Source organism: Schistocerca americana, chromosome 3, assembly GCF_021461395.2.
Source record: "Schistocerca americana isolate TAMUIC-IGC-003095 chromosome 3, iqSchAmer2.1, whole genome shotgun sequence".
NCBI classification, from domain to species: Eukaryota; Metazoa; Arthropoda; class Insecta; order Orthoptera; family Acrididae; genus Schistocerca; species Schistocerca americana.
This window is the reverse complement of record NC_060121.1, coordinates 346,839,274-346,857,399: the sequence shown is the minus strand read 5'-3', so window position 1 is coordinate 346,857,399 and position 18,126 is coordinate 346,839,274. Positions and strand designations below refer to the sequence as shown.

Below are 18,126 nucleotides of genomic sequence, written 5' to 3'. Positions count from 1 at the left end.
TAAGGAACAATTCAGCATTAGAAGCTAACAGAAATTTTTTTTTTTATTCGTGTCAGAAGCACTGTGGATACAGAAATATAAAAAAATGAATAGCACACAGAAAAAAAATTAATTACAGGCATATGAAAATATATATAAATATATATACAAATATGTGTGCACAGAAACAGAAATAAGAGTAGATAAAAAATGAGGTTACTGAAACATTTGTTATACTTATTTAGTTTACTTTTAGCAATGTGTGTGATGATGAATCAGAGTGTATGGAAGAGTGAGGTGCTGTAAAAGAACAGAGTGAATGCTTGAAGATAAAATATTCCTTTCAAACTGTTTACGTTGATGAAAATTTATATCAGCTAAAACATAGCTCACATATACTTTCATATGGTATGAAGCCAATTTTGCACTTCTTGTCACAATCACCCTTCACATCCAAGTAAAAGAGCAGAAAGTTGACAAATATCTTGTTATTTTTGTGCATTAATTTTATATAGATTTACATTCTGGGATAGCTCATATTTTCAAAATAATATTCTCAGTATATAAATGTGAGGTCTATGTACAACAATTTGCTTTACCTGTGATCTTCAAGTAGGCAATAGTTTAAAGAGATAGGTATTTTATATTCAGTCACAGTATACATATTCTCTGATAAAATTGGCTGTGTATAATTCATTTAAGTTCCAATGTCATAAATATGGTACTTTGACAGAATACTAGATGTAAAGTGGTTACTCTTGATCTAAAAAGTGAATTTAGCATAGAAAAGGCTGAATCAAGTGGCTGTTAAAGTCTTTTATCATTCTTCTGTTTACATGAACTATCTGAAAAATGGAAAATTTCAAATTTAAAGAGGAAGAAAAAGTGTCTTCTGTGTTATCTGCCTATTCTATGACGAATTTTTATTTAGAACCTTATTTGTTCGAAAATAGATCTTACTTTTATTATCATACTAAAATTTCTGTTGTTATAATTATATGAAATCAACTGTTAATTGCCACAGTGCTATTTATTTAATAATCTGCAAACTTAATTATTCTAAAACATAACAGTATACTGCACAGGTGAAGATGCATGTAACAAAAATAAAGTAATGAAAAACACCCTTTTAGGAGACTCAGAACAGCAACCAAAAAGCACACGAAAGGGAAGGAACAGTACTACTTGATGTTTGGGAAGAGTGGATCTGCATTAATATCTAGATGACCATCATGATCACAGGTCAAACTGAGATAGACAAAGGTTGTATTTGGCACTCATTTTTACAAAATGGTACATTTTGGTGGAATGCTGCTGTTCAGAATCACACTTACTGAATGAGTAATCTCTGAGTGATAAAATCTCTGTGAACTAGCAGAAATTTCTTTTCATTGGAGCACTAAAGAATTCCAATACTAATTAACATTCATATGATATTTTTAAATTCGATCGTATTGATAATTGAAAGAAATGACAGAAATATCCATGAATATTTGTTTATTGTGTTAAAAGTTGCTACTTATGTCACTTATTTCTTTAATACACATTCAAAGGAAAATTCTGGCACTGGCAGTTAAGCATTTTGAGTTTTCTTATTGGGTGAGAAGGATAAAATATAACAGGTTATCAGTATGGAATAGCAGTAGGCTTGGTTAAGGACAATAATGAAAGTCCTTATGAATAACTAATTATAGTTTGGTGATTCTTTGTGCATGTTATAGTATGTGAGAAACTACTTGTAAGGGCTAAAACACATTCTACACATGTAAGATGACTGCACATAACATCCCAGTGAGTAAACTGCTGCTGTAAGTCTTCACAACATAGAATGCATAAATAAATACCTAAAAGAATATAAATGGGTGACAATAAATAAACAAGAAAGTTTCATGCTGAGGTCCTTTAAAATTTATTTTTGATAAGATGGCCTGTCACCTGCACAAAAACAATGATGGTGAATATAACAGCATTGTTTTGGATTGTACATGAATATAATCAGTGCTGAGTATTCTTTCTGCTTTATTTGCCATTCTTTACATGTGAATGATAATTCAGGAAACAACTTTCAAGCCTGTTGACCTTGTGATTGAATTCATTTGTCTTCAAACTGTCGCAGCAATGTGTAGTATGAATATGATGCCTTGACCAGCTGAAACAGACAGAAATATGTATTAAGTTTCCTCATATTTGATTAAGTATTATGAATTTCATAGAAGCTTCTTATGCATGATTTATCTGGTTTCATGATACAGTATCTTCAAATCATTCCCTACACAAGATATAAAAATTGACAGCTTTCTTGTGGCCCATATCAACACAAAATAAAATAAAGTACAAAACACTTTTGTGCTTTAGCATTGTGAGGAATTTAAAGGTTATTGTAATGATATATCGAAAATAATATTGGAAAAAACTGTAAGATCACTTAAACATGAAAGTATAGAGGATCAGATACATCTAAAGAAACAGTAATGGATTAATACAGTTTGTCGTTCACACAGGCCACAAAAATTATGGCTGCTTTGTAACTGACTTTGTCAACCCTACAGTATTTGAGCAAGGCCACATGCACTGTGGAGCAGGACAGGTTATGTGCAGCTTCATGTGTAATCAAGACATATCGTTAGTTGGAAAGATGTACTGTGTGCATGTAATGCCTACTGAAGAACAAATGGACATGTAAGGGGAACAGAAAACTGTTTGTAGCTGATGATGTCTTATTTGAAGATAGCGATTAGTGATACACACATGAAATATAGTTATGAATATGCAACAAAAAATAGTTATAAAAATGCTCACTATGTCATAAATTTAATGTATTTTGTGATAAGACATGCATTGATGTTATGTATCACTTTTGAGTTGGCAAGAGCAATGTTTTTTGCTTTATTTCGATCTGTTTTAAGGTATGCACTAATGCTCTGGGGAAAAAGTAACAAAGTTAATAAAATTCTTGTAATTTATAAGAAGGAATAAGAGTAATGGCAAGTGTAGATAGTAGAACACATTGTAAACCTTTGGTCATTAAGTATAAGACTTTAACAATAATTAATTAATATATTCTTTACAGTGTTAATTACATATATGCCTCCCACCTATTTAAATGTGACAAATCAAAGAATGATAATAATGCAAGAATCTGTACATCTCTACCCTACCAGAAAATCAATTAGCAAAAAATAATAAGATGGCAATTGAAATATGTAGCAAGTTCTCCAGACATGCTCCAGGAACACCAATCAAATTACTTAAGCCACCTTTATATCTATTTAAAATGCTCACCGAGACAAAGGCATTCTTATTGATTGGATAGATCTGCCCCGCAGTCAGGAGCAACGGTCGCTGCGCTCTGCACATAGTAATCGCCAAGTTCTTCCTAAAATCCTGATTACTATCAGGCCAAGCACATCTATAGGCTGCCCAAGAGACCTCCTCACCCTGTGGGAGATAACAAGTCTATCAGTAGATAACATTCCATATTCTTTTGTAACATGCTGTAAAACTAATGACTACTACATAACAGAATTAGGGATTAGTGTATCTTCGGTCTGTGACTTCTGTTTTAGCATTGTTCTTCTGTAACCATCACTATAAGAAGATTTCAAAAAAGTTGCTATCATTGGGATAATCAGAAACTATAGTAGTCATTATTATTTTGGAATCACATAGATGCCGTTGATGACGAGATCTTCTGTTTGGATATACTTATTTATCCTTAGGAGAAACCAGTTAACCATATTACTATTTTATGTCCAACTGGTCAGTATCTAAATGTAGCGCCTTTTTCAGAAAAAGCAACTTGGGAAGACAACTTACATTGGAGCATAATGTGACACTTCCTGATGCATGAATAGAATCAGTTTTTGAAATTGCAAAGACATGTAAATTATAAAAATATGTCAGCAAGAAGGAGGAATAAGGGACAGAAGGGTACGGAAAGAAAATTATTGAAAGTAAAGAATATGTGTTCCAAAAGTAATAAAATATGTTAAAACCAAAGTGCTAAAAGTTACAACAGAGGTTAGTGAGTATTTATCAGACACTGATGCAGGCACTCAGATTCATATCAAACATAAATAAAAACACACATGAACGGAGAAAATACCAAAAATGGTTCCATAAATCTGGCATTAGTATTAACAGAATAACTGTATTTCTCGAACTCTCACTACAGTATTCAGAAATAAGTACTGGAAACACAACAGACATGCTTCTGTACTACGTGAGAGTTATCGAACAGTATCAATATTGTTTTTCCATGTCAGTGCAGCATGGTTCCTTAAGGGAAAAATGTGAGCCTGTTACCAAATATCTACCCTTAAAATCAACATAACTAACGGAAAATCATGGATATCATAGACCAAAAATTGATAATGATACTTTGTTTGTACCTTGGAGCCAATATGTAATTATATATTTAGTACTGATTTGGCTTCTCTATCGATGTGTAATGATTTACACAATAAAATTTTTTTGACAGGTCCATCACAGTACCATAAGTTTTGTGAGTCCTGTCAAGTGAACTCAGAGTATAAAAAAATCTGTTGTTGCAATTTTGATTATCCTTTCTTTTCTGAATCTATGTTCTGATGGAGATAAGTGGGATAGTCATGTACTCTCTGACACACTCAGCGAATTCAGGTGACCTCTGCTTGGTAGTGCTGCAATTCCAGAATCCACGATGGTGGTGGTTGTGTGAAACTCAAAAATACAAGGTGGTGGAACTAGGCCAGCTGTGCTTTGTAATCCCTTTGCTCTCACAATCCAAGCTGGCGCCATGTTCAAAGTATCCAAACAAGCTAAATTGCATAAGTTGGCACTATGTTGAAAAGCAACCAGATGAGCTCAGCTGCATAATTGAAGTATCCAAATGACCTGAATGATCCATTAAAATATGTGAAGATACTGAGAATGCTGGTGTTTGTAATTGTTACTTATATATCTAAAATACATAACGATTTTGACAGTACTGGTGTAACCGACAGTATTTCCATTTCTGTATCAATTATCAAAAATACATAGGCTAAGTCCACACAAAATTGTGATGCCAATGTTATTCTTATGTCTAAAATGTAACTAAAGAATATGTAAAAATAATCACAATACCAGTGTAACTTACAGTATTTACACATCTAAAATGTTGTCAAAATACAAGTGACACTACTGATTTAACTTACAGCCTAAGCTTCACTGGACAATGAGCAACATTCAACCATTGTACCACATTTGGAGTGAAGAACAAAGAAGCCATAAATTAAATGAGGATGTCAATAATTAAAGCTTCACTCTCAAAACGCTGTGGACAGCTCAGAATGGCATCAAATTTTAACAGCATATTATTGACCCAGGGGATACATCAAGGAACAAAAGAACAATTAACGAACATTTTATTTATAGATTGCCCTGTAAGCATGAGGATACACACACCAACAAACGAGCAGCACGTGACTGTTCCTCAGTTTGTGTCCGAGATATCTGACATGGCTCTCCATGAAGCATTGCGTGCTACTGGTAAAACTTTACAAGAACAGTGACTGTGCACCAGTAGACCTGCAGAAGTTCCAGACACTCAAGGGTAGGAATAAAGACAATTGTCTGATATCTGCTATGGGTATGGACAAAAGAATACAAAATTAGAAAAAACAGGTTTTTTGAAGTCCAATGTGGTAGAGAGAGGATAGTAGTCGATCCAATATCTGTCGAAGATTTGGCCACAGTATTGCAGGAGGAGTGAAATGGTGATGTGCAAACATGCAGTGCAGGGGGAATTACCTGAATGCTGGCCAGACCTGTGAGCATGGTGCAAAAAATTCTATGAAACATACTGCATTGCTATCTATACAAAAGCACCCATGTTCAGGAGTTGATTTCTACTGACCTGCCAGCTAGACAAACATTCACTCTGGGATTTCTTGCTTGCATGGAAGTGGACAATGAATGGCCATGGAACATTCAGTGGATAGATGAAGATTTTCATTCAAAATTAGAGATATGTAATACATGCAAATTATGAGGAGCAGTGTGTGTGTGTGTGTGTGTGTGTGTGTGTGTGTGTGTGTGTGTGTGTGTGTGTGTGTGTGTGTGTGTTTACTCTAAATTGTTACTTATTTTTACAAATAATTTTAATTTTGTGTCAAAGATTGTATTTTTGAGATAGCGACCTTTGATCTCTGTCTTGTTGCACCATTGTCTTTGACCATATTTCATCTGTGACTTGTTCCACGTGATTTTGTCCAGGTTCTATGTGAACATAACATATTGTGAAATTCTCTTTGTGTATTGCTAATACATCCAGTTTATGTGCAATAAAGAGCTCGTCAATACACCTTGTTTCTTCCTTTTTGAAATTGATGTTCACAGGTGCTGCTTAGCCAGTAAGTTCATGGCTTAAACATTTTGTGTGTGTGTTTGTGTGTGTGTGTGTTTATGACTTATTTAATATGTCGAAATACAGCAAGTTCCAAACTTTAAGAATTTTTTGGATTAAAATTTTGAATATGACGCAGAAATTCACGTAATACAAATACCTCTGAGCACAGCCAAGGTTGCTGCTCTGGACTGCATTGTTATTGGGTGTTTCATTTAAATGGTCACTAAAATATTACGCTTTTATTGGCTGCTTTGTGGTAATCTACTGCACTGTGATTGGAAGAGAGTGGGGCGGCTTGCTGGTATCTTGACTTGTGACTTCATCGAAATAGGGACCAGGCTTGAGGGTCCCAGTTGGTAATGTTTACACTGCAATACTTGTGCCTAGGAGTTGCTAGCCATACTCCTGTGCACTTTGAACCAAATCAAACTATGATACGGGTGGCTACTGATGTACTATCATGTGAAATCGGAGCAGTATTGTCTCAGAAAAGCCCATCGCCTTTGTTTCCAAGAACTTAATTGTGCACCCTACAAATACCAGCCACATTGAAAAGGAAGAGCTATCCGTAATTTATTGAATGAAGGAATTACACCAATACCTGTAGGGATGAAGATTTGAAGTAGTAAAAGATCTGAAACTCTGGTTTCAATATCCCATCCAACAGTTGCCAGCAGTGACAGTATAAAGGCTACAAATATGTGCAACCACGTTCTTGGGACACAGTTATGAAATTGAATATAGACCCAAGGAATAACATGAAACTGCTGATGCCTAATAAGGCTTCCGGCTGGTCAAGTTGAAAAATTCGACATGACTGAAGAATTTTTGAATGTTGGACTCCGTAAGGTTCCCTTTCTGTGCAGCGACTGTGGAATATAAAATTATGAAGAATGTAGCGTACAGTTGTGGAAACATTATTTATCTTGTTGCAAATCGATTTCGACTGATATCAGGACAAGGACAGTACTTCTACTTATGGCATGTATCGGTTAGAAAAACGCACCGATGATGACTGATATCAGTCGAAATCGATTTGTAACAAGATAAATAATGTTTCCGTGACTGGTTGCTACATTCTTTATAATTTTATATCTGAAAAATATGTGGCCAAAATCCAAGCTCCATAACACATCACAGTGCAATCTTAGGCAGCTGCCGGATGATGTCACAAACAGGCTTCTGCAGATACGTGTAAACAATTTGGCTTGATGATCTAGTTTGGGACTAAGTGCTTATTGAGTCGTTATGGCGTCTGATGATTTCTCTGGCACTGGAAGACGAAAAGTTAGGCAGAAAAATAGGCCTTGGACCACAGTCTAATGCCCATACAACAAAAAAATAACCAAGGGCGATGGGCAAACATTTTTCTGAAGGACAAATAATTTTTGCAGCCATATTTCAACAAAAACTGCCATCAACACCAGCCCTGGCTTCTCACTTCTTCAAGCAGATTTCATAAGCGTTATTACACCGAAAATGAGTCAAAAGAAAATTTTGAAGACACTCCATTGAGGACACTGAGGCATCGACAGAATGAAGCAAGTGGCTAGAAGATATTGCTGGTGGTCATAAATGCTCAAAGGAATCGAAAGGATGGTTTTACAATGTGAGCCAGCTCAAATGGCAAAACCAAACTCCAAAAATGATTTCCAAACCACGTTCCAAGCAACAGAACCATGGGAAAGGACTGACATTGATAATGCTGGCTCATTATGGAAAGTATCCCGCTTCATACTCATAGTTCCAAAATACTTTTGTCATGACAACAACTACAGAAGCCACAATAAAGACACTCCAAAAAATCTTTGTTGTGGAAGGATTTTCCAAGACCATAGTTTCTAACAATAGGACACAATTTGTATCAAAGCAATTCGAAGATTTCTGTGGCAGGAATGGCATTGAACAACTAACGGCAGCTCCATTTGAGACTGATTCAAATGGTGAAGCAAGAATATTTGTCAGAACATTCAAAGAATCCATGAAAAATGTTAACTGGGTGGCGACAAACAAGCAACATTCTCTCCAGAAAATGGTGATACCTTATCGCACAACACCAAATCTCGTACCTGGAAAATCACATGGTGATCTACTTCATGGACGTCAGGCAACGATCACATTGTAACAAATGCATCAAAAGAGGGTGCAAATCCAAAGATGAGTTCAGTTCGAAATTGGTGATAAAGTATCCAAATTAGTATCAAATGTATACCAAAAATTTCTCAAACAGCTTGTCAATCGGATCACCATGGATCATAGGCAGTGTAATGAAACAACTGGGAATATACACTGCACATTGTGAAAATGCCTTATGGAATTGTCAAAAGACATCAAATCCAATTCAGAAAATACAGCATCTTGGAGAATAGTGGGCAAATCAGAACTGAAGAACAGCATTTAATCGACTGACCCTTGTATCAGCTTTAGCACAGGATGATAATCAGCGCCAGGGTAATACTTCAGGAACTGAACAAAAAAATACACATACTACAGGAGACATAACGGAACTTATAATATCAACGTGGATTTGCTAAAATGTGGTGTGCTACAGCCTATCGTCGAATTAACTCAGGAGCAGATGTTATATTGCACAATTTTCTACACCTCAATAGAATTTCTGTACAGATACAGCAGTGACCAGATTGTTGGTTTTGTATTCAGTTTTTATTTAGTAACAGTCACATATTATAATATGATTTTATAGACTTACTGTTTGACATTCTGTGATAAATAAAGATGTATATTACTACACCAACTGTATTAAGAATTACCACTGACATGGCCGCTAAACCAAAAAACATGTCAAATTACAAAAAGTATAAAGTTATTTGGGCCTACCTGTTCCTTTACACTGTGAGCGGCCCAACAGTAGAAAAAGATTTTCATTGTAGGGAACGGTAGATAAAGTATGTATTTTAGCGCTGAAGACAAATCCGGAATCTGTTCAAGAAGTAAAATGACTTTCTTAGTAAACAAAGATGAACAATTATAAAATTCGTCGTCTGGCTAATCATTATCGCTAAAACTACTGTAATAGAGGCCGCTCGATATCACAGAAAGGTCAAACTTGTGTGTTTCTAGCTTTCATAAATGTCTCAGAACGTAACATAATACATGAAACTACTTACAACATGCCACTTTCATTCTTTTGATTTTTTGTTCGTTGGCAAAACTAGTTGCTTAAGGTTTCGAGAATCATATATCAATATGATATAATCCTTGCATTATTAATTGATAGAGTGGCACTCGACAGCAATGTCTGCACTTTGCCGTATGTTTTACTTTACTCTGAATTCAAAAGAAAATTAAAATATTCATCAGCCTCAGTTTCTACAGATTATCTAAGAACAGGGTTGTTACAAATGATTGAAGCGATTTCACAGCTCTACAATAACTTTATTATTTGAGATATTTTCACAATGCTTTGCACACACATACAAAAACTCAAAAAGTTTTTTTAGGCATTCACAAATGTTCGATATGTGCCCCTTTAGTGATTCGGCAGACATCAAGCCGATAATCAAGTTCCTCCCACACTCGGCGCAGCATGTCCCCATCAATGAGTTCGAAAGCATTGTTGATGCGAGCTCACAGTTCTGGCACGTTTCTTGGTAGAGGAGGTTTAAACACTGAATCTTTCACATCACTATGCGTGAAACTTGCTCGCATGCGTTCAACCGTTTCTTCGTTCACTGCAGGCCGACCCGTTGATTTCCCCTTACAGAGGCATCCAGAAGCTTTAAACTGTGCATACCATCGCCGAATGGAGTTAGCAGTTGGTGGATCTTTGTTGAACTTCGTCCTGAAGTGTCGTTGCACTGTTATGACTGACTGATGTGAGTCATAACAGCTTTCTCGGCTCCTGTCGCCATTTTGTCTCACTGCACTCTCGAGCGCTCTGGTGGCAGAAATCTGAAGTGCGGCTTCAGCTGAACAAAGCTTTATGAGTTTTTCTACGTATCTGTAGTGTGTCGTGACCATATGTCAATGAATGGAGCTGCAGTGAATTTATGAAATCGCTTCAATCATTTGTAATAGCCCTGTATTTCGATTAGACGATCGGTAAGTTCTATTGGTTACAGGGGCAAGTAGCATACTCATTGTAAAGGTGCATTACAAATAACCTGTATTTCTTTGAAAGATATAGCCGGCCGAAGTGGCCTTGCGGTTAAAGGCGCTGCAGTCTGGAACCGCAAGACCGCTACGGTCGCAGGTTCGAATCCTGCCTCGGGCATGGATGTTTGTGATGTCCTTAGGTTAGTTAGGTTTAACTAGTTCTAAGTTCTAGGGGACTAATGACCTCAGCAGTTGAGTCCCATAGTGCTCAGAGCCATTTGAACCATTTCTTTGAAAGATACCAACTTAACCATGTAAATATTAAGCTAAAACAATGGTAGTTTGGTGTAACCGAGAAAGCAGCGACATTTCTTGAAGTAGCAGCTTTCTTTCTACACAATCCAGTCACATTAATGAGACCACTGCCTGTGTTTCACGTCAGTGTGCAACAACCACTCACAGACAGCAGGTGACAGTGCTAGCAGTATTAAAGCTTATTGAGGGGATCAGTACAGTTCTTGTTGTAATGCGTAAGTGGAGTGGTTTTTCTAAAGCCCAAAAGGGCTTTTGAACCAAGGGTGGAAGCATTTTCGAAGCGGCTAAGTTCGTAAACTGTTCGCATGCCGCCGTGGCTAAAGTATAGCGTGCATGGCAAAATGGTGGAAGGAAATAAGACTGAGTTTAACGTTCTGTCAACAACAACGTCATTAGAGACGAATCACAAGCTCGGATTGTGTTAAAGATGGGGAAGGAAATCGGCCATGTCCTTGGCAAAAAGGTGCTACCCAAAAACGGCACTGATGCAACTGTGGTGCAAAATGGACCATAAATGACAGGGCTGAACAATGGCTGTGGAGAGGTGACAGGCAAATAGTCGAGAAGCTGTTAAGCAGCGGACTGTCCAAATGAACCAAAGGACTATCAACTGTATCTCCTCAATGCCCACATGGGCCTCCGCAGCAGGCACCTGGTTCATGCACCCATGCTGACTACCATTCATCAGCGACAAAAACTGAATGTCCATTGAGTGGCGACAGGTGGTCTTTTCAGATGAACCATATTTTATGCTCCATGAGACAGATGGCCATTGGCGTATATGGCGTGAAACGTCTGAAAGCAAACACCCTTCAACAATCGAGGGACCATTCTAATGTGGGGAATGTTTTCGTTGCATTTCCTGGGTGATCTCGTCATTCTGGAAGGTATGAAGGATAAACACATCTACGCATCTGTCCTTGGGGACCATATCCGCCCCTACATACAGTTTGTTTTTCCTCAGCTTGGTGGCATGCACCAACAGAAGAAACAATGTGTCACACAGCTTGCAGTGTTAAGTGCATGGTTCGAAGAGCACCGGGATGAGTTTAACGTGATCCCATGTCTGATTTAGACCCAATCGAGAGTTGTGGGACAACTTTCATCTGGCTTTTGGCGCCATGGATCCTCAACCGAGAAACCTAACACAGCTGTCCATGGTATTAGGGTCAGTATGGCTCCAATTTCTTATTGGTACCTTCCCAGAACCTCACTTGACTCTCTTCCTTCACATCTCGCAGCAGTCCAGGCTCCAAAAGGTGCTTATCCAGGCTTTTGACTGGTTGTCCCAGTAATGTGAGTGGACAGTGTAATTTACTTGGTTAAATTTAGCTGACGTATGAAACAGCAGAGGATAAAAAAAATACAAAAATAAGGCCTAGTAGAAATCCTTGAACATCACAGGAGATATTGAATTTAATCGACAAAAGACGAAAATTAAAAAAAAAAGAAAATGTAGCAAATGAAGCAAGCGAAAGGGAATGCAACCATCTGGAAAATGAGATTGACAGAAAGTTCAAAATGGCTAGAAGACAAATATGTCTATAGAACAATGTTTAGCCAGCCGGAGTGGGTGAGCGGTTCTAGGCACTTCAGTCTGGAACCACGGGACCTCTACGGTCGCAGGTTCGAATCCTGCCTTGGGCATGGATGTGAGTGATGTCCTTAGGTTAGTTAGGTTTAAGTAGTTCTAAGTTCTAAGGGACTGATGACTTTAGATGTTAAGTCCCATAGTGCTCAGAGCCACTTGAACCATTTTTGAACAATGTTTAACAAGGGGAGGCCTACAGGAAAATTAAAGATGTGTTTGGAGAAAAGGGAAGCAGATTTATGAATATCAAGAGCTCAGATGGAAAACCAGTACTAAGCAAGGTCCAAAGTTGGAAGGAATACATAGAGTCGCTATACAAGGGACGCAAACCTAAAGGCAATATTATAGAAAAGGAAAGAAGCAGATGATAATGGGATGGGGGATATGACACTTCGAGATTTTGACAAAGCACCGAAAGACCTAAGCTGAAACAAAGCCCTGGAGTAGATGACATTTCCTCATAAATGCTGATACTCTTAGGAGTGCCAGGCACTACAAAACTATCCTATTTGGTGTGCAAGATACACTTTCCAGTCATGTTAATGTGAGCACCTATCAAAAGCCTGAATATAGTCCCCAGTGATAGATGTATACTTGTGTTAATCCATTGCGCCTTCCAGAATGACGAGATTACTTGGGAAATGCCAAGAAAACATTGCCCAGACCATAATACTCCCTCCCTCATTTTGGATCCTTCTGACAATGGTTGCAGGGTGTATGCTTTCAGTTGTTTCAGGTCATATATGCCAACAGCCATCTGTCAGATGGACCACAAAACGCGATTCATTTAAAAAGGCCACCTGTCACCACGCAGTGGACATCCAGTAGCGGTACAGACGTGCAAATTCCAGCCTTTATCGCCACTGAACAACAGTCAACATGAGTGCATGTAGGACGTGCCTGCTGCAGAAACGATTCCTGAACCGTCTTTCAGGAGACACTGTTGGTAACCACTTGGTTCACCTGGCAGGTCAATTTCTCAACAATTGCAAGTCTATTTGGCCATACACGTCTCCACAGCCTTCATCCACCCCAGTCATGTGTGGCCTGTAATGTGTTGATAGTGTCATTTTGCCATTAATGGTATACTTTAACCAAAGTGGCTCTGAAACAGTTTAAAAATTTAGCTATTTCGGAAATGCTTCCACTCATGGCTCAAAAGCCAATGATGAAACCCTTTTGGACGTCAGATAAATCACTACGTTTCAGCATTATGAGAATGACTGTACTGTCTTCTGAACCCCCTCACATGCTTCATACACCCTCCATTGCTTGTGCTGCCACCTGCCATCTGTGAGTGGTTATTGCACACTGGTGTCGAACATGGGTGTTGGTCATATTAATGTGACTGGACGTTGTATTTGAGAATGGGGAAATACCCTCAGACTTCAACAGGAGCATAATAATTCCAACTCTAAAGAAAATGGGTACCAACAAGTACGAATATTACCGACCTATTAGTTTAATAAATGCCGGTTTCAAAATGATGACACAAATTAGTTACGGAAGAATGGAAAAACTGATAAAAGCCGATCTCAGGGATGATGAGTTTCTTCCATCAACTCCCCCTCCCGTATGTTGCCCTCTCTCCTTCCATTTATCCCTCCTATCAACTCTGATGCTCACCTCCCCCTCCTTCCCTCTATCCTTTTCCCAGGCTCCCTCCCACCCCTTTACATCCTGCTTCCTGCTTTTTCCCCGCTCTCTTTGCCTCCATTTTCTCCTCCGAGTGCTTTTACTTTCCCCTCCACTGCCTTCCTCACTCCTTCTCAAGTCTGCCCTGCCCCCCTTATCTGTGTCCTCTCCCACCATCGACCTTTTTTTCGCTTTTACTCTCCTCCCTCCTTTCTCCCCCTCATTTGTCTGGGTCCTCCCCACGCCCCCCCCCCCCTCCACCCACCCCCATCTGCCTTCGGGTCTACTCTATAGTGCAGTGTTTATGTGAGATGCGAGCGTACAGTGTTGTACGTCTCCTTTTTACGTGTTGCGAACAGACACCATAGTGTCGCTAGGTGTGTTTTTTAACTCTAGCGAACAGAAAGCAGACTGTCGTCGTGTTTTTAAATTGTGCCTATCTAATTGGTTCAAATGGTTCAAATGGCTCTGAGCACTATGGGACTTAACATCTGAGGTCATCAGTCCCCTAGAACATAGAACTACTTAAACCTAAGTAACCTAAGGATATCACACACATCCATGCACGAGGCAGGATTTGAACCTACAACCGCCTATTTAATTACTATGTGTTTTAATCAGCATCACCTACCCACTATTTTTATATTTTCAGTTCACAACTTTGCGCCATGTCACAGTTTTAAACAGTAACCGTTTGATGGCCTGTTTTATTGTTTCGTTATCGCCTCATTATGTTTTTAACTCTTCTGTAGACTCCAGAACGCCATATTATGCTGCTGCCAGCCCGCCCCCCCCCCTCCCCCCTCTCCCTCTGGGGAGAATAGAAATTCAATAAAGAAAAAAAATGATAAATTTGGGTTTCAGAGAAATGTTGGAACACAGGAGTCAATACTGACCCTACATCTTCTCTTAGATCATAGGTTAAAGAGGGCCAACATAACGTTTTATTTATTTATTTAGTGGAATAGGAAAGGGAATGCCTACTAGTGGCACGGGGTACCTTCTGCCACACACCGTACGATGGTTTCTGGAGTAAACATATAGATGTAAATGTAAATTTAGTCTACCTATTAATAAGACAAAAGACAGAACTCCTGCTGCTGATTTTCTCTCAGTAAAAATCTTCATACTAGCTCCTAATTTTTTCATTACTGTCACTTCGAGAGATGACTGTAATAGTAGAACAAGGGCGGCGTCCTCCCACTCTCCATTGTTTCCAAATGTATTCAAGATGGCGGATCCAAGATGGCGTCGATAGATATGGCAATGTCACAATGACATCATGGCGGGAAATTCAAATTTTGACAGGAAGATAGTCTAATTGGGCTACCTCCACTAACCTAACGCCCTCCCATCCCCTCCCTTCCCCTCCCGCAGAAAATGGTGGGAACTTCAAATTCCAGCAGGACAATGCAACACACCTCCACTAACCTAAGAAAATGGAGGGAAATTAGGTCACTTGGGCTACCTCTACAAATCTAAGTCATCCAACCACCACCTCTTCCTAGGAATTAGCTGGGAAAGGACTCAGCCTGTGCTGGGCTGCTGGACAGGATGGACATAAGTCTTTATTTTGCATGCAGTGTTTATTTAAACAATTTCAGGCAGTAGCTCCATCCAGTGTGTTCACCATGAGGTCTGGAGTCCAACTGAACTAGTACACAGTACCGCCTCCGGAGTGCACTGCCGTCCCTCCCGTAACATAATCCAAGATGGCGGTCTGGGGTGGGAGGGAAATGGCAGGAAAATGACTCAGCCTGTGCTGGGCTGCTGGAGAGAGGAAGGGGTGTACTTTATTTATTTTGGAACAATTAATTTGGGGACGCATTTCACATAGTTTATTTGATATAATGATACTAAACGCTCACCCTAGGGTCCTTAGGGTCTCAGTAAATAGTCTACAGACCTGCACACTACTCGTAAATCACCGAAACAATGAAGTACATTGATGTACAGACATGCAAACAACTCGTAAATTACCGAAATAGTGCATGTAAAACGCTCTGCAGACACGCTTGCTAATTGTAAACTGTCGAAATAATGCATCGCACAGCCTACAGACCTTAAAACTACTGGTAAATCACTGAAATAATGCAGTACACTGATGTACAGATCCGAAAATAACTCTTAAACTGTCGAAATAATGCATTGCACAGTCTGCACCCCTGCTCACAAAATAATGCAACAGACACGAAAACAACTCATAAATTCTCAAAAAATAATGCATGTTTAATACTATGCAAACACGGTCACAACACTCAAGTAGCCGAAAATAATGCAGTACAAATACACTCATTGCAAGTAAAATCACCTTACAAGGGAGCCTCCACACCGCACCCCCCTCAGATTTAGTTATAAGTTGGCACAGTGGATAGGCCTTGAGAAACTGAACACAGATCAATCGAGAAAACAGGAAGAAGTTGTGTGGAACTATGAAAAAATAAGTAAAATATACAAACTGAGTAGTCCATGCGCAAGATAGGCAACATCAAGGACAATGTGAGCTAAGGAGCGCTGTGGTCCTGTGGTTAGCGTGAGCAGCTGGGGAACGAGAGGTCCTTGGTTCAAGTCTTCCCTAAAGTGAAAAGTTTACTTTCTTTATTTTTCGCAAAGTTATGATCTGTACGTTCGTTCATTGACGTCTCTGTTCACTGTAATAAGTTTAGTGTCTGTGTTTTGCGACCGCATCGCAAAACCGTGCGATTGTTATTGAAGTCGCAAGCTATATTTGCTGGATTCATATTGCCCACGGAATACATCTCACGTATTTAATTCACTCTCGTCCAAAGTAGCGAACAGTCAACTGCCAGCCAGGGAGCCTCGTAACGGAACATGCAAGCTGCGTCTAGCCATGCACGCATTCATACCTGCTCAGCGTGGCGGACACATCACAACAGCGGTACCGACTGGCCGCCATGTCAACCTCAGCCCACAGGCATCACTGGACGCAGATATGGTGGGGCATACAGTCAGCACACCGCTCTCCCAGCCGTATGTCAGTTTCCGAGACTGGAGCCGCTACTTCTCAATCAAGTAGCTCCTCAGTTTTGCCTCACAAGGGCTGAGAGCATCCCGCTTGCCAACAGCACTCAGCAGAAAGAATGGACACCTATCCAAGTGCTAGCCCAGCCCAACAGTGCTTAACTTCGGTGATCTGACGGAAACTGGTGTTACCACTGTAGCAAGGCCGTTGGCTATGCATCAGACTGCTTATGGGAAAAAAAAAAAAACCACACAAGAAGCCTCTCTTGTGAGTGATAGTCTGTGGGATATGGTCCTCCTACAGTACAGGGACAAAACTTCAAAGGTCTGTTAAGCAGCTTTGATCACTGAGCACCTGCTCCAATGGATCAGTATGTGTATATTTAATGGGATCACCACATATTCTCGATGCCAACACACAGACGATATTTTTGTCGATATATTGGAAGAGAGAGATGCAATAAAATCTTATAAATTTCTCTAACACATGACAGTTAAGTTTTTATAGTTCATAGTTTTACTCCATTGGATGTCATAAAGATAATGAGGAGAGAGAGAGGAAAAGACTCTGTGCAGTCAATGAAGACAATGACACCATTACACTGTCGTATTTATAGCGTAGTAATCATTGGAATACGATAAAGGAGATTAGGGCACTCACAGGGAGCAAATTTATTAGACAGTCATTCGATATCAGTGAACTGTATCGTTATACTTCTGAATTTCTTTGTGCAGTCCACATATACTCTACATGGTTGTGAATTTCCTCCTGTATGTTAGTGTGCTATTCTCTATACCTAGTCAGTGACAGGAAGACGACTAGACAGCCTTCTAACTATGGAACACTGTTGGGGGGAATTGATGGAATTTTGAGAGAATTTGCAAGTGTCTGCCACTTGGTGAGGGATATCTCTTACTCATCGAAGTCAGGTGGGTTCTAACTACATGTCGAAGACTGGTTCAAAATGGTTCAAACGGCTCTGAGCACTATGGGACTTAACATCTATGGTCATCTGTCCCCTAGAACTTAGAACTACTTAAACCTAACTAACCTAAGGACATCACACAACACCCAGCCATCACGAGGCAGAGAAAATCCCTGACCCCGCCGGGAATCGAACCCGGGAGCCCGGGCGGGGGAAGCGAGAACGCTACCGCAAGACCACGAGATGCGGGCTTGAAGACTGGAAGATACGTG

General features: G+C 39.4%; 1 protein-coding gene across 1 annotated transcript in view; it reads right to left on the bottom strand.

The window, feature by feature from the left end:
• Nucleotides 1-1,553: 1,553 nt before the first annotated feature.
• LOC124607363 (odorant receptor Or2-like) overlaps nt 1,554-18,126 on the bottom strand; it is a 42,265-nt gene continuing 25,692 nt past the window's right edge. Inside the window, exons 3-5 of the mRNA XM_047139670.1 lie at nt 9,188-9,289; nt 3,262-3,417; nt 1,554-2,128 (exon numbers count right to left, since the gene is read on the bottom strand). Coding sequence (XP_046995626.1) covers nt 2,072-2,128; nt 3,262-3,417; nt 9,188-9,289 — 315 coding nt within the window. The 3' untranslated portion in view covers nt 1,554-2,071. The remainder of the gene's footprint in view (nt 2,129-3,261; nt 3,418-9,187; nt 9,290-18,126) is intronic.